The 22,053-nt window shown below is 35.9% G+C and overlaps 2 protein-coding genes across 3 annotated transcripts; both read left to right on the top strand.

Moving 5' to 3' along the window:
* The first annotated feature begins 555 nt into the window (after positions 1-555).
* LOC132032922 (uncharacterized) lies at positions 556-8,941 on the top strand. 2 transcript variants are annotated; one of them, XM_059422726.1, is made up of 11 exons: positions 556-705; positions 920-973; positions 1,939-2,289; positions 2,835-2,993; positions 4,088-4,168; positions 5,781-5,873; positions 6,061-6,201; positions 6,282-6,425; positions 7,940-8,047; positions 8,240-8,291; positions 8,391-8,941. In XM_059422726.1, the coding sequence occupies exons 3-11, from the start codon at positions 2,191-2,193 to the stop codon at positions 8,420-8,422; spliced, it is 909 nt and encodes a 302-aa protein (XP_059278709.1). In that variant the 5' UTR covers positions 556-705; positions 920-973; positions 1,939-2,190; the 3' UTR covers positions 8,423-8,941. The 2 variants fall into 2 exon arrangements, with proteins under 2 accessions (XP_059278709.1, XP_059278710.1); XM_059422727.1 differs by lacking the exon at positions 920-973 and having other exon boundaries at positions 601-705.
* Positions 8,942-11,174: 2,233 nt separating this feature from the next.
* LOC132032921 (uncharacterized) lies at positions 11,175-20,780 on the top strand. Its single transcript, XM_059422725.1, has 10 exons — positions 11,175-11,451; positions 13,422-13,488; positions 13,880-14,004; positions 14,846-14,954; positions 15,031-15,094; positions 15,187-15,242; positions 17,030-17,137; positions 18,759-18,908; positions 19,808-19,978; positions 20,379-20,780. The coding sequence occupies exons 1-10, from the start codon at positions 11,234-11,236 to the stop codon at positions 20,610-20,612; spliced, it is 1,302 nt and encodes a 433-aa protein (XP_059278708.1). The 5' UTR covers positions 11,175-11,233; the 3' UTR covers positions 20,613-20,780.
* Positions 20,781-22,053: the final 1,273 nt, after the last annotated feature.

Raw genomic sequence — 22,053 nt, 5'->3', positions numbered from 1 at the left:
ATTTAAAAGATCATATATGAGCACATATAGGGTGTCTTTGGTTTGACATAAATGGTTTTCCGAAAATGTTCTTCTATTTTTTTAGTTGGTTGCACTAAATATTTTTAAAAAATATTTTCTTTAAAAGTTTAAGGAAAAATATTTTCTGGACCAATAAAAATACACAATTCATTCCCAACCTACCCTACACTATTCACCCACCCTCACTTGCCTACCCCACCCACCTAACCTCACCCCACCTATCCACACCCACCTAAACCTCAACCTACTCGGCCCCCCAAACCAGCCTACCCCTCCACCTACTGCCACCACCCCCTCCCCCACCTATCTTGCTTACCCCATCCCCACCATAAGTTGCACTCTGAATTCATAAATCTGTTTTATTTTGAATATATGTAAATACTTTTAAAATGACATTTTCCAACTCACATATCAAACACAAGAAACTAACTAGAATAAATCGCTTTTTCCCCGGGAAATCATTTTTGTCATACCAAACGCACCCATAACTTTTTATTTTTTTTACATATTGTTTTGTCTATACACCCACCCACCCCACTTTCCCTTAACGCCTCCTTTCACCCCCACTCCTCCTACCCCACCCCACTTCCCACGCCAACCCCTTTTTCTTTCATACGTCCTCTCTTTCAACACTTGTTGTTCATGTTTTCCAAGATTTGGCGCAATATCATCAATTAATTTAAGGTATTTCATTTTCATTTATGCATATTAACTAAAAACACAACAATTTTAATTACCCACTTTTTTTTAATTTTCCAAATTAGGGTTCTAATTTCATGCATCATTTTCGATTTATTAGCTCTCATTCAACTCCTTTACTCTTTTTTCATAATTTTTTTCCTCCATTTTAATGTTTGAATTTAGGCTTCTACTCTTTGAATTTAACTTTTTACTGCAGGGTATTTACTTAAAGTTTGAATTTTTAAGGCAAAGGGAAGAAGAAGAATACAGTGTAACATTCTTGATTATCCAATTATCTAGCTGGATTTAAGTTATTTTTCTTTTTGTTCAATAATAAGCAGCTCAAAAGTTTGAAAAAAAAAAAGAAATAGGGAAAATTACAGTCAAATACCATTCGGACATCTAGTTTACAAAATATGTACACACAGTGTATAGGTAGTGTATAGTTTATATTAAATATACATATACTATACATATAACATACAAACCTATACACAACATATGCAGCCGAAGTGTATAGGTAGTGTATAGTTTATATTAAATATACATATACTATACATATAACATGCAAACCTATACACAACATATGCAGCCGAAGTGTATAGGTAGTGTATACTTCGGCCATGTTTTGTAAACTAGTTGGCCGAAGGGTACATTTATGTAAGTTTCCCAAAAAATTATGGTTTCTTGCGCTCAACAATGGGGAAAAAGGAGTATATTATCTGAAAATAGAGCAAAATTTGGAGTTGTTTTAGGCTGTGTTTGGTATGATGGAAGTCATTTTCCAATTTCTAGTGTATGGGTTACTTGCTCCAATTAGCTCCTATAATTAATCTTTAAAACTTGAAAATTTAATGAAAACACTTTTCGCTTGCTAATATTATTGATGAACTTTAATATACATTTTTTTTTTCTAGAAAATAGTCTCCCGGACCAACCAAATGTCGGAAACATTTTCCTGGTTTTTTTTTTTTTTTTTTTTTGGGGAAAATGGCTTTAATTAAAAATTGATTTAGCACTTGTGGGATCACACTGGGAATGTTTGTTGTTGTTGTTGTTGTTTCAGTTGGTCAGGTTGAGATTGTAGTAGTGGAACAAAGAGAATAGTGAACAAGATAATATTTTCCTTTTGTATCTCTCCCCTACGATATTTAGGGAAGTTATGTATATACATGCATGGATCAGTGAGTAAAAAAAATACATTTTTGTGTTTTCTTATTTTTTTTGGTTTTGCAGGAACATCGAGCCTGAGCGAAGTCCTGTGTAATGAATAGCTTGTTTCATGCATGCTTTGTTGCAATATTACAAGCACTACACGTCTTTCCTTGAAGAGTTCAATTTGTGGAATTCCGGTGCTTTCTTAGCAGATGAGCTTTTGCTCAAGCTCGAATTAGAAAGTTGTTTTTGACTTGTTTCTGAATAGAATTAGCATCTAACAAGTGTAGAGGGGATAGTTCTCTTTCACGGAAGATTGATCCTACTCCAATAATGAAGGAAGAGAGAGATGGTTTCTTTGTAGTTAAGAAAGGAGATCTTGTTGGAGTCTACAGAAACTTGGGTGATTGCCAGACTCAAGTCGGATCCTCGGTAACTATTTGAGGAATTTTAATCTGCAGTTACATGTATATATGTATGTGTGTATACCTTTATGTATATGTGTGTGTATATATACTTTTCCCACTTTTTCCCTTGGTGACTTGAACTCCCAATCTATTGGTTGGGACTGGAGTGCTCTTGCCATTGGATCAACTTCACTTGCGAAGTTGTAGTCAAGATGTATAGGCAAATGCTACATCAAATTTATCTTGGCTGTTCTTTTCCTCGTGAATATGTGCAGAGGTAGTTGCACCACAAGAACTTCATAAAAAAGATTGACCACATCATTTGCTAGTCACAAAAAAAAAAAAAATTTCGTTACAGCTTCAGCTTGGTTTTTCTGGATTAATGATAGTTATCGTAGTTTGTCTGATAAAGATAGAGTTATAGTAGTATAGGAATTCTCTAACAGTATATGGGTGGTAACGCCATAAAGGCAGTTATGTTTTCTATATGTTGAGAAAAAGCAAAATATATCAAACGCACAGTGTGTTAATCCGTTGGACTCCCCCTCTCTTCCCATTTTTCTTTGGCAGATATGTGATCCTCCGGTTAGTGTGTATAAAGGCTACTCCATGCCAAAAGACACAGAGGAATATCTTCTATCTTGTGGGCTTAAAAATGCACTTTATTCTATCAGAGCTGCAGATCTGACCGAAGGTCTCTTTGGGGCTCTAGCACCATGCCCTTTTCAGGTCAGATATTGTACTAAATTGTGTGTAAAAATTGTCTATTTATCTTTTATGAGTAAGGTATTTCATCTCAGAACTTTTGGACAAAGGCAGTCCTTATACGCAGTATGTTTATCTTTCCAGGATGACACACAAGACTTCCCAAAAAAAAAAAAAAAAAAAAAAAGAACAAAGAACAAAAGAGTTTAATTTGTCTGTCTGATCCATTTTTTTACTTATGGCTCATGTTGTGAGTTTGATGCAAGACAAATCTGAACATGCATGATCCTTGCTAAAACTACTTGATTACTAAAAACTCTCCGTTCCACTTATTATATAGTTTATACCACCCAAGAAAGAATCCTAAAATAGAGGCAAAAGTCAAAAGAGAAAACTGGGATTCTGTTGTATTAATTGCAACTCATCTTGGGAAGTAAAATCATGATATTCCCTGCTGATTTTGTCTATTAAAGAAAAAAGTTTAGCACTTGATGTCATAAGCAGAATTCACGAAGTCCCACCATGGTGCATGGTGCTTGCATTGGGAAAATACTTTCAATTTTAAAACATGACTTCTGCCTTTATGATGGAAGGGATAGACTATAGAGACATTACCTCAGTCGTCACAGATCCCTTATTAAGGAAAGGATTATTAATTTTGTATTGATCCCTTATCATATGAACGAATGTTACAGGGAGAAAGTGTACTTCTGTAAATTACATTATACATGTGACAAATACCACATTGCTATTCTTCTACATAGTCAATATTATCAAAGATGATCACTAAATGCAGCTGATTCAGTAATTTATTTGTATATAAGTTAAATTTCCTACTTCCTTATTGATGTGAATACTCCTGTTATTAGTAGCACTTATAAATTGTGAAAGATGCTTACTTCACAATAATTATGCTATTTTATTTTTCTCTCCCCTCTCGCTGTATCTATTCTTCCTTTTCTTCTTCCCCGCACTGTTCTGTGATAACAAGTCCATCGTGAACAAGCAGATTGTAGTAGTAAAGTGTGATGACCATTGACCAGAAATAACATATCTACTGTTTCCTCTTTTTTCTTTTGAACCCTCATGCAAGTTTATCAGCACTAAATCTTTTGCAGACGCAATCTTCTTCCAAAGGTGGAGCATCTGAGCATATGCCGAAGAAGAGGTCACAGGAAGCAACATGGTCAGAATATGGGGTAAGTTAGGGCTATATAAATACTAGGTTATTGTATAAGTCGCTCAGCGTTTGTAGCAGTTGCCTTTGATGCATATCATAATGTGTCAACAGTTTTTGGTTATCCAACGAAGTGAGTACATTCTTCTATTTGCTTCTCTAGATATAGAAGCATGACTATAACACTAGAGGCTTGTTTGCTGAACTTTCTTTGAGATGCCATAATCAATGGTCTTACAACTTACATGAGAAAGTTACTTGTTCAGCTGCAAGGCACTTGATCTGCTTTCAATTTGAAGATTGGATACTAATCCATTCTGGGAACTATCATTGTTTTTCTGTTATGTCTCGGTAGACCTTTTATGTAATGAGGTCGAAAGTCTCCAATACGGAACCTGTTAATGAGCTAAATCTATTTAAAGGGAATACTGGTAGCTTGTTAATAGGTTTCCACAGTTGTTGTTGTAGTACCTCGATAAGCAGTAGCAATAGTTGTTGTTGACAAGTTTCAGTAGCTGTTGTAGTTGTGTGTGAATAAGAATAAAAATAAAGATAGGTCATACTGTGCCGATTATAAGAACAGTATTTTGTCAACTCCTGTCTGTAGTTGTGCTTTTCTTTGGCTCTATCTTATGGGGCTTTGTGCCGTAGGCTGTTAATAGATTGTGCTGGCTGCTTCCAAAAAAATAACAGTAGTAGTATTTCAGTAAAAATAAAAATAGGTCATGCTTGGTGGCTTATAAGAAAAGTAGCTTGCCAACAAGTTCTGTTGTTATCTGTGTTTTCTTTCTATTTCTTAATGAAATGTAAGGTAGTGGACCTTATAAGATTGAACTTCATTACAAAGGACTATATAGTTCTGAGAATCTATTCAAGGAGCCACATCCTAGTGAAGGTAGCTAGAGATCTGAAAATTATATTTCTAGTAAAATGTGTCTTTTTTTTTTTTTTTTTTAATTTTTAATCAGGATAGAAATTTTAATATATGTGTGCTCTTGTTGATAGCACACATTCAAGGTGTCTTTGCCCATTACAGATTACAATAAGTTATTCTGATGAGAAACATCAGTAATATGGAAGGAACAATAAAAGGAGATGTTGTATCCTTCCTGTCAGAATTTTTTTTCTCACATAAATTGACAAACAACATGCTATTAGCATTGTGGGGGTCTACCTCTAGATTTGGAATTACGTGTGACCTGTGTATCAAGTGTTTTCATTAGATGACTGGATGAGTAATAAGTGTATTTGCGTTAGCTCTCTGCAAAGTTTGCATTGAGGATTAAAGGGGAACTATTACCACCTATTGGTTGATAGAAACATATTTAGGTTGTTTAAATGTTATAATTTGATGAATTCTGAGATCTTTTTGTGTGCGAAGTACATAAAGTTGCGATATTCATTGCAATATTTTGTTGCTGTACTGCATTGTACAATCTGGCTCTTGGAGAGGTATATTATGTAAATTTTGGCTCGAAGTAGTACTGAATACTTACACTTATGAAAGAAGTAATAGTTGCTTGCATTACTTACAAAAATGAAATACTAGTTTCTTGTGTTCGCACCCTGTACGATCTGTTTGGCTTGCCACAGTTCTGGAATCTGTCGTGTTTATTTGACATGTTTATTTGCAGGATGCTGTTGGATCAGCAGTTATTCCATATGATCCTGTAAGAAAGCATATCAAGTTAGAACCTCCTAAGGGTGACCAAGCTCTATCATCTGGTGTGAGTGGCTGTTAAGACGATGACTTCTTATTCAAAAAAACATAAATGCTTTCAGTATATCTAATTAACAAAATTAATTGTCTTTATACTTGATGGGAAGTCGGCGAAGCTAATAAATCGTAATTTAGTGAATCTATGATGAATTTGCGGCAACTATCAGGTTGAGTTCTTCTAAATTCTCTTGAAGGTTTATGGTGTTGGACTGAAAGAAGCTGATCGTGGTTATACTCAGCAACGATCTTGTACTCTTGAATTTGATGGTATTTCGAAAGGAAACCCGGGACAAGCTGGTGCAGGAGCTGTGGTACGAGCTGATGATGGAAGTCTGGTAATAATTACTGTTCTTGTGTTTGTTTTTCCTTTTCCTTATTCTTCGTCGCACTTATATTACAACTTTGCAATTAATAGATCTGTAGGCTACGTGAAGGTTTAGGAATAGCAACAACCAGTGTTGCTGAATATCGAGGCTTTATCTTGGGTTTGAAATATGCACATAGCAAAGGGTTTACAAGTATTCGTGCTCAGGGTGACTCCAAACTTGTTTGTATGCAGGTCCGTTTTCCGTATTATTTGTTTATTCTTGTTCTTTTTATTTCTTGATATCACGCTTCTCTTTTGTGTGTCTGCACAATCAAAGTTGTACCTGGATAATATACTTCCAGCAAAGTTTTGTTTGGTCTTTTCAACTTCAGCTAGATGAATGGTATCGTTATTTGTTTATTTTTAAGGTCAAGGACGTCTGACAATTTTTTTCGAGCCGTGGACCCATTTCTCAAGTCACTTCGTCTAAAAAAAATTGTTTCTATAGCATAAACGTTTATATTGTACATGATCATTCTAGGATAAGGTAGTAAGTAGTAACTATTAACTTTTTTTTCTTTAAAAGGTAACAATCTTAGTATCTTTAGCACAAAAGGCTGTGCTAGTAGCCACATCTACATGTCAAAAGAGCGAAAGTATATCCTTGTTCTTCTTACAAGGACTATTATGTCTAAAGTGGATCCAGATCATCTAGGAATTCTTCTCAACACCAAAAACGAAACAAAAGTAAACAATTGTTTCTTTTATGACCGAGGAATTGGTCTGGATCCATCCCTTTGGACCAACCGCAACCTTCGAAACTCGGGGATGATGGGCCACCGCTCTACCCTTCTCCACTTAAAATACTGGACTTAGTTCGCGAATACCGCAAATAAGGCCATTGCGACACCCATCAAAGGAGTAGTTCCCCACCCAGGAGCTTGAACTTGGGACCTAAGACACAAGCTCCTCAACCTTTGCCAATTGAGCTAACCCTAATCCCTAGGGTGGAACAAAAGCAACAATTTATTTTGATCTTCTGGTCTGTTAGTTAGTAACAATTAATTGGGTGCAGTAGAACTTGAAGGAAAGGAATAAACACCTGGTCTATAATTTTGACAAAAGGAGGACCTCGATTGGGAAATATCTTCCTCCTCTTGGTCGTCACATTTAGGGATTAGACGATAAAGATCGGACAACGATCTCACTTTCCTCCTCATATTCAGTTTGACTTGAGCTTCTTGGGTGCAAAAGAATATAAGTTTGGTAAGTTTGATAATGGCTATATCAGGTCCCCTGTCATCTGTGTTCAGTTTTACCTAGTGCTAGCCGGCCTTCTTTGAGTATTTCATGGTAATGGGGATCTTAACAAATGCCCCTAGACAAGTAATGGCTGCATGCTTTAGCGACAACGCCATTGGTGTAGTCTTACAGTAAGTTGGTTGAGTTGGACCAACCAAAAAAGAGTGATTCCTTCTGCTACTGGGTAAAGATAGAGAAGGAAAAGGTCGAAGCTGGAAATAGTTCTTGTCTGCAAGAAGATTCTCTTAGTGGGAAATATAATCATCATACTTTTCCTCGCTCTGTGAATTCTGTGAAGTCTTTGACGGGCGTAGTTATAACTCCGAGATGCTCTATTATAGCTTCTAAAGTTGGGTCTCATGAGAAGTTGTTTTACGTCGTCTGAGCTTAATTTTTAATGTGGTTTCTTCTTTTCTTTATCTGCTTCATTTTGATTCATTTTAAGTGTATATCTTTCCAAACAGATCCAGGGTCTGTGGAAGGTTAAAAATCAAAACATCTCTACGCTATATCAGCAGGCAAAACAACTGAAGGATAGGTTTCTTTCTTTCCGCATCATTCATGTTCTTCGGGTAATTTAATAATCTTTTCCACATCTTTATTCTTGGTTTATATTCTTGTCTCAGTTTATCACTCACAAACTTGGTCTATAGTAGCACCATAACTGAATTAGAGCCCTCATTATGGTTTGATCGATTACCGAGCTAGTTCAACCTTGCTGATTTTCTGGAGAAGTAATAGTTTCCCGACTCTTGTTTTGGTAGGAATCAAACTGTGATGCAGATCAACAGGCGAACCTGGCTGTTGAACTTCCTGGTTAGAGTTTAATTTTTTTTTTTTTTTCTTTCCAGGCTTGGGGTTTGGTCGTATTTGAGTTGCCATCAATGTTTTATCCAACTTCATCTCTTAATGCAGATGGTCATGTTCAGGAGGAGATAGAGAAATGACAACGGGACAGTAGACAATGGCTCTAAGTTGGTGCTGATGAGGATCTGGACGTTCTAACCACTGAGGTCTAGTTCTTCGCAGCATCCCATTTTGCCTGTAATTCAGTGGATAACACTTACAGTTTAACGTCCACTCTGGTTTGCAGTTAGGAATTATGTTAAGTTTTGCTCTGGATATTGGCTCAGAACTGGCACCAGTAACAGATGTTACTGTTTGCTTTGGGTTCACTGATGAGCACAAGATGTTTACCTGAAACTCGAAGACCACCGAGGGAACTGATTGTTGCGAATCATATTGTCTTTTCTGTAGCAAAACAATGGGGCATCTTACCCCTCATTCGACTCAAATGTGTATGACATGACACGAAAGTTAATTTAACTTGTATTTGTATTGCAATATGCGTGTAACAACAAATTTCATGCAAATAGTGTACTTTCAACTGTGAACTGGAGGGCTTGACAGCTTGATCTTGAATTTAAATTTCACTTGGGATGTGAAGTTTATTTATTTGTCACAAACGCTTTAACCGATTGGTATATTCACCTGGTGTGGGCGAGTTTTTATCCCTCCATTATCATAAACTAATCCTTAAACATTATTGCACTCAGGGTGCCTATAACAAAGTAATGTAACATTATTTCACTAGTAGTACCTGAGAAAATATTACTGCATTCTAATATTACAAACTCAACAAACAAACATGACTACGGCTCGAAACTTACAAAAAGTTTGTGTGAATTTTAGGACACCTTAACTTGTGGATAATTTTATTCAACAATTCAAATAATAATTCTCAACTACATTTCAACCGGTGACTATATTTCCTTTACATGCCCCAAAAGTGACAAGCTTGCGTTATTTTTACCAAAGTTAGGTGACTTGACTATAAACCCATTGGTACAGAATCCATACCCGAGCCGCCAAATATGCCTGTTCAATAGTTATTGGTTGTTACTTATCCCACATGTTTAAGCAAAAGGAAGAACAACCAAGGCACATGATAAAGTGTTACCTATTAAACGCTTTTGATTTTGAAAAAAGTTTATGTGTGTTTTCGCTGCTTATTACGTAAATAAATTGTCCACTTACAATATGTCATCATGTCCTTCAATTATACGCATTAACTCAAATAAGTCGTGATTCTCAGACTTTGGGAACACGCACAAAAGTTTCTCTAAAACTTTTTAGGCGAAAGTGTTTAATAGGAAAACTTTGTATATGTTCTAATGCTAATGTCTTAATTTGAGTGTCTAAATGAATTTTAGTGACACATTTATGAGATTGTGATATTTTCAGCCAATAATAATTAAAGGATGATTAACAAAATCACAAAGTAGGGGAGTTGACTTTAAGCCCATTCTAATAGAACACGTACCCGACCCGCCAATATGCCTGGTAACAGTTACCGGTTGTTACTTATCCCACGTAACTGCTTAATAACAACTTGTTTGGATGGTTGTCACCACCTGTATTGCATTGTATTGTATTGTTAGTTTAAATATAATGTTTGTTTTGATTATTCTCAAATTTTATTGTATCGTATTTTTAAATTCATTGTTATGTAAGGACGAAACGTGTCATTTTGTGTAACGGCCGATTTAGTGTGATCGTGTTGTTATCTTATTTATTTTCCTCATTTTATCTTTAATTATTACTCCTACTCCATAGGTCTCAATTTATGTGACACACTTTCGTTTTTAGTTTGTCCCAAAAAGAATGTCATCTCTCTATATTTAGAAATAATTTATCTTCATGTGATATTAGGGTCACACAAATATCTAAGGCTTATTCTGAAACACAAAATTTCAAAAGTCTCATTTCTTCCTTAAACTTCGTGTCAAATCAAATGGTATCACATAAATTGAGACGAAGTGAGTATCTAATAATCATATCTTTTATCTTTTTCCCGCATTTTTACGGTAGTTCTACTCAGTAACTAATTTATCTTACAGGTTTATGCTTCAAATTGTTGATGTGTGCCACTATATAATCACAGAGAGGAAATTAGTTAAAAGGGGTCTTTACAAAAATGAATATAGGTATATGACCCTTTGTATACACGAGTAATTCTGAAATAACAGAGAGGCGATATGTTATATTTTTTAGAGGATCATTTAATCAATTCACCCGAAAAAATCTATCCTAAAAGTTAGATTTATCAAAACTATTATGAAATACACTACAATATAATATAATAAATATATTATGAAATACTCCCTCCGTTCGCTTTTAATTGTCCACTTTTACCTATGCACACTCTTAAGAAATACTCTCTCCGTTCACTTTTACTTGTCCACTTTAGACTTTTCACGCTGTTTAAGAAATAATAAATGAAGTTCATAATTTACCAATGTACCCACATTAATTGATGCATATTTTATTGATTTGAAAAATGATTTATAGTAAGTAATTAATACTATGGGTAAAACAGAAAATAATAACTTGTCTTCTCTTCATATGCTAAAATTGACAAGTAAAAGTGAAAATCCATTTTTAGAATACTGAATAAGTAAAAGTGAACGGGAGGAGTAATAAATAAAGTGCACAATTTATCAATATATTCATATTAATTGGTGCATATTTTTATTAGATATAAAAAATAATTTGAAGTTAGTATTTAATACTATGACTAAATTTTTTTAAAAAAAATTATCTTATCTTGATATGTAAAAAAAAATAAAAATTTATTTTTAGAATATTAGACCTGTAAGAATGAATGGAGGGAGTAATATATAAAATCCACCCAAACAGAGAGGTAAAGAAGAGCACGGTTGCGTATTCATCATTTCTTTCTACTTTCAACTTGTAAAATGAACTGCGTAACTCTTCCTAAGGCGAATTTTCGCTGTTCGCCGATTTCCTTCTACTCTAATTCTACTATATTACACAATCACAGTATCCGTTTCCATGCCAAAAATCGAAAATCAAACAGAATCAGATGTGACCTGAAAAATACTGAAAGTGGTAGTAACAATACTCAACCGGAAACAACAAGTACTGGAATCCAACTTTATAGAGATATTGAAAGGTCTGTGAGTATTATTGTAGAACCTTTATCATGGCTTTTTACTACTTTGAATTGCTTGTACTTATCTGACTTTTTTTATCGTGTTTTCTCTTGAGCCAAGAGTCTTTGTTGAAGCTTATTTCAACTAGAAACCACCCCCACCCCACGCCACCTCACCCCCAAACCCCACACCCCCATATGCTTATTTTGCAGAGAGAATAGAAAAAGTTGTATTCTTGAAGCTTATTTCAACTGGAAACCACCCCCACTCCACCCCACCCCCAAACCCCACACCCCCATATGCTTATTTTGCAGAGAAATAGAAAAAGTTGTATTCTTGAAGCTTATTTCAACTGGAAACCACCCCCACCCACCCCACCCCCCCCAAACCCCACACCCCCATATGCTTATTTTGCAGAGAAATAGAAAAAGTTGTATCCTTGAAGCTTATTTCAACTAGAAACCCCCCCCCCCCCCCCCCCCCCCCCCCCCCCCAAAAAAAATCATAGAAAGCTAATAAGCCACTATTTTCACTCTGATCATATTTTCTCTTGAGCCAAGGGTCTTTCGGAACCAGGGATGGAGGGAGGAAGGTTTCATCAGCGGAAAATTACACTGTTTATACATCGTTAAAATTATTTTTATGTATATATATAGTAGATGTTGAACCTCTCATATTTTGAACCCCCTTAGTGAAAATAATGATTTCGCCACTGGTAAGGTCTGCGTACACTTTACCCTCCCCAGAAAAATGTGGGATTTCGCTGGGTATGTTGTTGTTGCCTGTTAGGACCTCCAACTTTGTGGAAGTTAAGTAGTTTGATTTATCCACTCTATTGATCACTGTGCCACACCCTTGGGTGCTTCTATTAACTAAACTAACACTCTCTCTGTCTCAATTTATGTGCCACAATTCGTATTTTGAGAGTCAAATTTTTCAATTTTGACCGTGAATTTGAACATGGAATCTTTAAAGTTTTTGAAATAAAATTTACATATTTGGAAACTATGTAAAAGGTACTATAAGTCACTATAATTGACAATTCAGAATATTTATAAGACATGCAAAAACTTGTTTTACATATTTGCATATCAAAAACTTTGTGTGTTAATTTTGATCACTGTTCTTTCAGATAATACTAACCCCCGTTGTTATTCCTCAACCAAACAAAGGCAAATTACACCTTTTTCCTTCTTGGATTCAGTTTGAGTATCGGGAAGTGTTTTAAAAGGTGTAATTTGCCTTTGGTTGGTTGAGGTGTAACATTGGGGGTTAGTACTATCGGAAAAAAGAAAAAGCAGTGATCAAAATTAATATGCAAAGTGTGACTAGTTTAGTTAATATAAGCATGGAGCACCCAAGGTTATGTCCTAGTGGTTAATAAAGTGGGTTGATAATCATGAGGTCTCAAATTTAATTCCAAATACTAGGTGTGGTGAGAGGTAGCAGATAAACCCTGCGGAATTAGTTGAGCTTTGGTGGATATAGTTATCTGGTATCTATGCTACCTATGCTTGTAGGAGGTAGCAGGTATCCCGTGGAATTAGTCGAGCCATGGTGGATAGAGTTACCCGGTATCTGTGCTGGCGGGAAGCAGCAGGTGCCACGTAGAATTAGTCGAGTTGTGCGCAAGATGACCCCGATATCAGGATTATCAAAGAAAAAAGTTAAATTAGGAATAATTTTTAGAAATGGAACGAGTTACTATACCAATAATTGGATATGTATAATTGTAATCTCGGTGATGGAATGTGGGGAGACTGTTGAACTTACATTTTTAGCTAACCTGAAGGTATAAATTCATCACTATGAATTGTCGTATTTGTCTAATCTAATCTATCCATAATTGTCAATTATCCCGACCATATATGGTTGTGAATTTGGAGTTCTAATCACAAGACTAGTGATTCTTGATTAAGCGTTGTCAGTTAAACAGTGTCATTTTTGCTCATTAAACCTAGACGTAACTATTGCTCATGTTTATTCACAGAGTACTTACAGAGACGGTGAAGCAATCTCAAGGTTGGGGAAGTTCAGAGGACTGGGATGAAATCGAGGTTACTAAAGGAATTCCCTAAAAACGTGCTGTAGTTTCAGAAGAATTGAAACAAGAAAATTTCTTTCCTTTTTGTGTAAAGTTACAAGTGCATATTGATATGAATCTTGCTTCCTTTATCCCTTTCCCTAATTTTCCAAATCTGAGTATCTTAAACCATTTTTTGGATTGTAACTTTTAAACAACTTAATGTTGGATCAATATATATGTTGAGTCATTATAATGGGTGTCGGGAACCGACGTGGATACAATCTCTATTATGACTCAACAGTTAATAAGACAGTAAGTTGCTTCAGAAGGAAACTGAGGGTAGCTCACATATCCACATTCTATATAATTGTAGCAATGCTTTGATGAACTATCAATGAAATCGACTCACTCTGCTATTCCAGGGAGCATGGGTATTGCAACCGAAAACCTCAAAGCCAAAGTTAGTTGTACATTTTGTTGGAGGTGTTTTTGTTGGTGCTGCTCCTCAGCTTTCTTACCGTCTGTTCCTGGAGCGCCTCAGAGAAAAGTGAGTGGTTTGATCTTGATGCTTGAGTCAAAATTGTGTGCTTATTATTTGAAAGCAGCATTGCTTCTTTATTATACTTGTGACATATGTGCACCTTGGAATCATTCTGATGTATAGTTAGTTTTTCTCTCTTTTTTGCATTACTTATAAGCAGGAAAAGAGAAGTAAAAGACTTTAACTAATCACTGTACCAATGGGGTGACAGTACTATATATTTATTCCCATTCCCTCATAGGCTGTATTTAACGCTTGAAGGTTGACCTCTCAGATTTTCAGTAAGCATGAGCAGAGGTCCACTTTTTCAATAGTATCTTGCTAGATCTCTTCAGACTTCAGTAATGACTATCCACTTTCCCGTTGCAGTATATACTACATGAACTTTATCCTCTGCTAGTTAAGGTGCTAACTGTAGTATATACTACATGTTTTACTTCTGTAGTTTGGTAAAGGGATTTCCAACTGTTACTTAAGAAGCAAAGCTGTGTGTTCTACCAGTTGTATTAGACTACCTGATGTCCGTTCCAGCAGTATCATTTTATAGCCCATGCCGGCCGCTATTATAATTTAAGTGGTCATGTTTTACTTTAGTAGTTTGGTAAAGGGATTTCCAACTGTTTAATCAGACATAAGAAGCAAAGGTTTTGTGCTACTAGTTGTATTAGACTACCAGATGCCTGTTCCAGCGGTTTTATAGCCTGCTAATATCTGAGTCTATAATTCTTGTCCCTTTTTTGTCTCATCTGTTAAGTGGGGTAAATATAGTGGTTAATTTTATTTACATTGTGAGATGGGAATATGTTCTTGGTTGCTACAACTTACTTTTATTACATTGTGAGAACAGGGATGTCTTGGTGATTGCTACACCTTATGCTAGTGGATTTGACCATTTCTACATTGCAGATGAAGTGCAGTTTAAGTTTGATAGGTGCCTTAGATTTCTCCAAGATAGAGTGAGTTTCAGCGTTTGCCTAAGATGAGATTGTTTTATCATGCTTTGTTTCTTATGAATGTCCATTAGTGATACAGGTAGAAGACCTTCCTGTATTTGGCATTGGACACTCTTTGGGATCTGTAATTCACCTTTTGATTGGTTAGTTAAAGTATTCTCAGTAATATTATTACATAGAGGCAAATTTGGTCAACTTGGTCCACGGTGTTTGACACATTGATGCTTGATATCAGGATCAAGGTATGCTGTGAAAAGAAGTGGGAATGTATTGATGGCTTTCAACAACATGGTACTCGATGGATTTATTTTCAGTTTTATCCTGAACTCGTACAACTTTAAAATCAGTTTTAGGGATGCAAAGCCAGATACAAATGGAATTGACGTATTCAAGCTTTATTTCCCACCTTTTGCTTTCATTTGTTTATCTTGTTCTTTTTTCATCTCTTTTTTGGTTGGTGGGATAGGGTAGAATATACAAGCAACATATCAAATTAGATTCAGCTTCATAAGCTCAGGCTGATCAAGTTGCTGCATGTTTATCAGTGATATGGGATAATTGTACGTCTCTTCAGAATTGCAGGAATAATCTTTACCGGTCAAAATTATTTTTTCCTGTGACACCCTTTATCTAATTTCTAGCTTTAAGACTAAACCTAGGTATAACATCCTGAAATGTGTGAATTATCCTCAACCCCGTTACATGATTGTAGAGTCATCCATCCTGAGTGAGATGAGGCTTCTTCGGAGTTCGTTGTGCTTTAGTTGCATTGAGGGAAGAGTTGGAAGCTTATGTTTAGTTTGCTTTTAGTTAGCTTATCATAGATAGGCGAAATAGCTGCAATTCTCTCATGTTTGATTAGTTGGAACCTTGTCCTTAGTTTGAACTTCTGAATTCAAAACTCATACAATAACATTTACTCCTTAGTCCCAAACAAGTTGGTCTTGGCTAAATGAATCAGCATTGTCCGTGGTTCCCATTTAAATTCCAAACCTCATAAAGGAAAATAGTGTACTTTATGGAACTAGATATGAAGAATTTTTTAATTGGTTGAACCAAACTCTTTCTCTCATATTTAATGAGCTATCAGGGGATATCTATGTATGACAAATACAGGAAGCTTAGGAGAGGTAGATATGTAGAGGTTTAAAAAAAAAAAAATTATGGGGAAGTGTCCCAAAAATATAGGCTGTGAGGGAAACTTTGGAGACAGTTCTTTTGGTGCTCTTTCTCTCACTTCAGAGATCAGCTTAAGGTGTTCAAGAGAGTTTTCCGACTCATATTGGCCAATGGTCGACTGCATGAATTTATGTTCTGATGGCTATAGTGTGGATATCATAAACGTAACCTTGTAACTACCAATGGACTACTACTGAAGATTCTAGCTGCTAAATCTATGCTTATAGTATGATTTCCCTGTAGTTCATCTTATGAATGTGAGCACAATGTAAAATATATATATATACATGTCTACATGTCTTTGTTGTTGTTAAATGTTTTTCCTGCACATTTATTACTTTGTCATGGTTTTTGTGCCCATCCTCTCTGCCCTCTTTGTTAGTCCATGGTGCTTACAATAATGCTATGGCAAGTAGACTTGCAAATTGTAGTTATGAACACTTCCCAAGTTTGACATGGTTTTCTGAAATATTGTTCGTTGAGGGCTTCCTGCTAAGATCTTAATCTAAGAACCGAGGTTTGATATCCAAGTTACTGCTTTTATTGGGTTTCCTTTGTGGAGAACCATATTTTAGGTTCTCTTTTTTTTTTTTTTTTTGGGGTATACGGCTTGTTATATGGGGGTCTCCCTATCATTAATAAAATTGTTTACCTTATAAAAATAAATCCAAATTACTGCTTTTATAGTTCTCCTGTAGCTATTCATGCAAGTGAAAACAGCAATACGTGTATATGTTTTAGGTCTACTCCTGTTATACCACTAGGAGTTTCCGTTGCTGAGCATTTTAATGTGCACAATAATATATTTGTGTCCAGAAGCCAGGCGGCCTCCCATCATCATCTTAAGCATATACTTATTGGAACTGTTTAAAAAGTTTCCTATTGCTTTGTTTTCGCAGGATGCCAGCCTTGCAATGCCATTGTTCTCATCTGTTCTTGTTCCAGTGATGCAAAATTTTGGACCAGTTTTATCGCAGATCACATCATCACCAACCATTCGTCTTGGGGTATGTAGCTCAATTCACCAACTACAAGCTTCTGTTGAATATTCTTGTTAGATGACTTTCACATGTGACACTATAGATGTTCTTTTTCCTGGATAAACGGGTTGGATCAAGACCATTTTTGACCAATTTAGTCGTCAGACGAATGGATGCCAAGAGTAGTAAAATTTCCTCTACGTAATTGTGTGATTGCTCAAAACAAAAAACGATAATAGACTTTGTTACTAGAATTTGACATCCAACTTATATCCATGTCTACTTAACTGTATCTTGGAAAAGTGCTTATTGATGGCACTCGCACCAGCACTTATTTGCTGAAACGCATAATCCTGGTCTGCCATGTTGAGAACTTGGCAAATGTTGAATCAAGATTTATGGAACAGCCCCAAATCATAAAATGAAATGACTCAAAAATCGATTGAGCAGGCCAACAAAAATTGGATCCTCGTCAAAAAATTGATTTCTGAAAATTGTGAGTTTTCCTGTGCCGACAACTGGAAGGTTTTCTTCTGTGTCTCCCCTGCTGAGTGCACAAGAGGGACATTGAGAGAGATAGGCAGGCTATATCCGAAGGGGAGAGCGATGGGGGGGAAGGGAGAGTACAGGCCCGAGAAAATTGAAGTCCGGTAACTTTCATGACCCAGGAAGCATAAAGAAGCTTTTATTCGGATTAGTAATGAAAATGGAAACATTATAACCCAATCCGTCTCAACCCATCTTAATCCGTACGAACCCATATTTTGAACAGGTGAGTTGACTATTGTTTTATTGCGGGTGGATTGGGCAGGTTAGTCATTTTGGGCTGATATTGCTACCACTGATAATAATAATGCTGGGAGAGGACAAAAGTTGTGCCAAAACTTTTCCTAGTTATTGCTGTACTGATTAGGAATTCAAAGTGTGTGCTACTTCATATACACTCGAGATTATACTACATAAGGACAGATACAACTTTTCATTCAAAGCATCTTCAATTACTCTCCTTCTCAGAGGAGCATAAAACAGTAGAAGAGGTGAAAGGAATTGCCTAACCTTCGTATCCTCTTCTTTGAACTCTTAATGCTGCCCAATTGATTTTTTATCTGAATTATTTTGTTTTGCTGAACTGAGCTGACTTGAATGTTCTGCTCACCTTTCCTAATTGGTTGACCTTCACTTTTTGGTGGGATGCTGTAGTGCTTGGCATAGGCATTAAATGTTGGTTATGTAGGTGCAAACATTGTGTCTACTTCATATACACTCGAGATTATACTACATAAGGACAGATACAACTTTTCATTCAAAGCATCTTCAATTACTCTCCTTCTCAGAGGAGCACAAAACAGTAGAAGAGGTGAAAGGAATTGCCTAACCTTCGTATCCTCTTCTTTGAACTCTTAATGCTACCCAATTGATTTTTTATCTGAATTATTTTGCTTTGCTGAACTGAGCTGACTTGAATGTTCTGCTCACCTTTCCTAATTGGTTGACCTTCACTTTTTGATGGGATGCTGTAGTGCTAGGCATAGGTATTAAATGTTGGTTATGTAGGTGCAAACATTATGTCACTTTCTCATGAACTTTCACATGGAACTGAATAAGAGGATACCTTCTTTTACTCCGCTCATGTGTTCTATATCTGCAGGCAGAGATGACTATGAAGCAAATAGAGAACCTTAGCCCCTCAATTGCGAAGCAAGTTTTTCCACTGGTTGAGCAACTGACTTCTCTGTACACGGACTTGATTAATGGAAAAGAAAACTTTACTCCAAGACCAGAAGAAACTCAGAGGCTGGTATGGAAATTTTTAAGATCTTAGTGCTCATTAACTGGCATGAACATCTTAGTTTACTTTGTTGCTATTTACTGGCAGAACCCATGTAGTGTTTATTTGTATGACCAATTCAATTACTACTATGCAAATGCGGAACAAATACATATCCTTTCTCCTCTGGTATGAGTTGATTATTTTGATGCTATGCAGCCTGGCTCCTAAGTATAGATTACTTCTTCCTCTCTGAGTCAATTGGTGTTGCAAAAGTTATGCACTGGATAATAATTTAATCACTATGCATGAGATAAATAATTTCAAGAGCTTGATTTAGATATTTAGATTAGTAGCATTTCATGTGATAATGTATTTTGGATGCTTTCTTAAATTTATTATGATCTTGGGTGACTTGAAAGTAGATTATGATGTTGAATTTCATATAACTGATGGATGTGTGTTTTTGCATGTGTAGACATAATTTATTATGTTTATTGGAGTTTTTATTTGTTAATTCAGGGTATACAACACTATATACGAGTAAAATATCATAAGATATCAAATTTGTATAGTCCTCTAAATATGTGGAAATTTCATGCTTTGGTATTCTATCCCTGTCAGATATGTGCTATACAAATGTTAGTAGTTCTCTGCTCACTTAAAAATGTTATGTATGCAGCATATCAGACTTTACATAACTCAATTGCCTTGTGTATATTACAACAAAATTCCCCCATTCCAAAAAGAATGGCAGGTCTGATTTTTGGCGCGATTTGGAATAGATTTTGCAATTTTTATAATTTACTTTTCAAAAAAAAAAATACGTAGCAATTATGCTGTAGAGAATGGGACAGAGTAGCTTAAACAAAATGTATATTTTCATTGTCCAAAATTATGTTTACCTTCTTATCTAATGTATATTACAGATAAGGTCCTACTATGGGATTTCGAGGAATCTCTTAGTGAAGTTCAAAGATGATACAATCGACGAAACTTCAACACTAGCTCAGGTGCTCAGCTCAGGTTCTGCCATCAGCTCAATGCTGGATATGTCTATCCGCACTATTCCCGGAGATCATGCGCTTCCTCTACAGCAGGTTCCCCCTAAACTATGGAACTCTGAAATGAAACTCCCATCTCACCTAGTTTCTGATTCTAATACTCTGATTTTATGTGATCCAATTTCCTTTCTAGACTCTCCCAGAAGAACGGTACTTTTCTATATTTAGAAGCAATTTAACTTTAAACTTCTCAATTTACCCTTAATGAGATAATTTATAGTAAAAATATATCAAATGCTTATTTTAAAACATAAAGTTTCAAAAGTTTTTCCTTCTTTCTTAAAGTCCATGGCAGTCAAAGTGCATCACATTATTGGGACGGAACGGAAGGAGACACTGCTGGCAGATTTATGCATGTCCAATTTGTGCTACAAATAGTGCATTTTCTCAGAGGTTGAAGCAATGTGCTATATCTTACCGTTTTTCCTACTTTCAGGCTCTGCCAGATGTTCCTCCAGGAATGACAGACGCTGTTAATAGGAGCAGCGAGCTATTGGCAAATTTGACTGCGGGAACACCATGGGAAAGTGTCACAAAGGAAGTAGGAAATACACTTGGTAGTGTAGACTCTATTATTCTTAACTCTGGGAGTTCGAAGGACTTGAATATGCTTGTGGAGACCATAACATCGTGGATGTACTCTAACTCGGGCCCGAGACTTTTGAAGTGAATTGCCAAAATGTATTTTTTGTTTTTGAAAATGTAACATAAAAAAAAATGTATTGCTACTTAGAATTGCTAAAATGTATGTATATGAGCCTTCCTAAATGGTTCTGTAATTTGTAATGATTGTATATATTGATTGATATTTGTCAAAGTTGACAGAACCTTAGTCCTTCTTGAACTTTTTGTTAGGTGTGCGGACGAAGTCCTACATTGGTAACTGGAGCTACATATAAGGGGTAAGAATACCCTTAATGGTGTAAGGCCTTTTGATGAGACAAGTATAGCGGTGATGGCAAGGGCCTGGATCAGTTCCTTTGCTGGTTTAGGGGCTGGGTTGCTACCTTTATCCATAACGTTGAAGATGCATACACAAAGAACTCCGTCGGCTTTAGTGGCCATTAAAACTTGGATGGTGTGGATGGCACACCGTGAATTTCCAAATAGCCCATGAATTTTGATGACGCAAGTTACACATTAGTTTAGTAGCTAAATAGATAAGTAAGCTACATGTAAGGTGTGAGGTCTCTTCTGAGGAAAACCGGGCATGGTCTAAAGGACAATGTATGCCATATTACGAGTGCTTTTTGGGCTGGCTTAAGTCAGCACTACGATGTTAAAGAACGTCAATTATGGGTAGCGGGTGATGACATATCTATTTACCCTCTGCTAAAGACATTAGCCTCAGGTCTAATTGTCATCTCCTTTTTGTCATTGTCGTGCTTAAAAGATAATGGTTAAACTAATGTTGACGTATGTAGATCAAAAACAGCCTGTCAATAAGCCATTCAATCACACCTTAAACAACTCAAGTTACAACAAGAATAACATTTTAATCTGCATAATAGCTAGATCATCGCGTTTACTGATTTGCTTCAACTTGTCACAATGTTCTAAATACTGGTCTTCACTTTTGGTACAGTGTATTATACTTGCAAGCGAAACAATATAGTAATTTCCACGAATCACAAACTTGATCTTGAAAACGTCTTTACAATCACATAAATAATCACAAATTTCATTTCGAAAACATAATTACTATCAATCAAATGATCTTATAAAAGGTAACATCCCTACATCTTCTTAGATCGGCAGGAAGCACAATACCATAGCCTTTCCTTTCTTTTATTTCCATTGCAAACAAAGTGTAAGAGTGAAGGACAGTTCTGCATAGATTGAATTCATGGTTGTAGATGATATAACAAGAAATCCTTCTAATGCCACATTCCTTTACCCTTATCCACTTAACCCTTATCCACTTAAATATCAAACATAAATCGTTTGGCACAAGTCCCGAGCTTGTAACTTCAAACAAGACATCGACTTTTGCTAATTGAGCAAACTCCAATTTGGTAGATGATACATAACCTTATAACGCCTAGTTAGACTATTATAACAAATCTTCTAAAATCCAATCATAGCAGCTGTACAAAACATGCTGGAGAAGA

Source organism: Lycium ferocissimum, chromosome 10 (genome assembly GCF_029784015.1).
Source record: "Lycium ferocissimum isolate CSIRO_LF1 chromosome 10, AGI_CSIRO_Lferr_CH_V1, whole genome shotgun sequence".
In the NCBI taxonomy this organism is placed as follows: Eukaryota; Viridiplantae; Streptophyta; class Magnoliopsida; order Solanales; family Solanaceae; genus Lycium; species Lycium ferocissimum.
This window is presented reverse-complemented; position numbering and strand designations above follow the sequence as displayed.

Bases quoted from the DNA above. Each gene is read 5' to 3' on its own strand.
- LOC132032921 (XM_059422725.1), top strand. From the start codon at position 11,234: ATGAACTGCGTAACTCTTCCTAAGGCGAATTTTCGCTGTTCGCCGATT. The intron at 11,452-13,421 runs GTCTGTGAGTAT...GTTTATTCACAG, and splicing joins CTTTATAGAGATATTGAAAG to AGTACTTACAGAGACGGTGA. The intron at 19,979-20,378 runs GTTCCCCCTAAA...TCCTACTTTCAG, and splicing joins ATGCGCTTCCTCTACAGCAG to GCTCTGCCAGATGTTCCTCC.
- LOC132032922 (XM_059422726.1), top strand. From the start codon at position 2,191: ATGAAGGAAGAGAGAGATGGTTTCTTTGTAGTTAAGAAAGGAGATCTT. The intron at 6,202-6,281 runs GTAATAATTACT...TGCAATTAATAG, and splicing joins GAGCTGATGATGGAAGTCTG to ATCTGTAGGCTACGTGAAGG. The intron at 8,292-8,390 runs GTTAGAGTTTAA...CTCTTAATGCAG, and splicing joins CCTGGCTGTTGAACTTCCTG to ATGGTCATGTTCAGGAGGAG.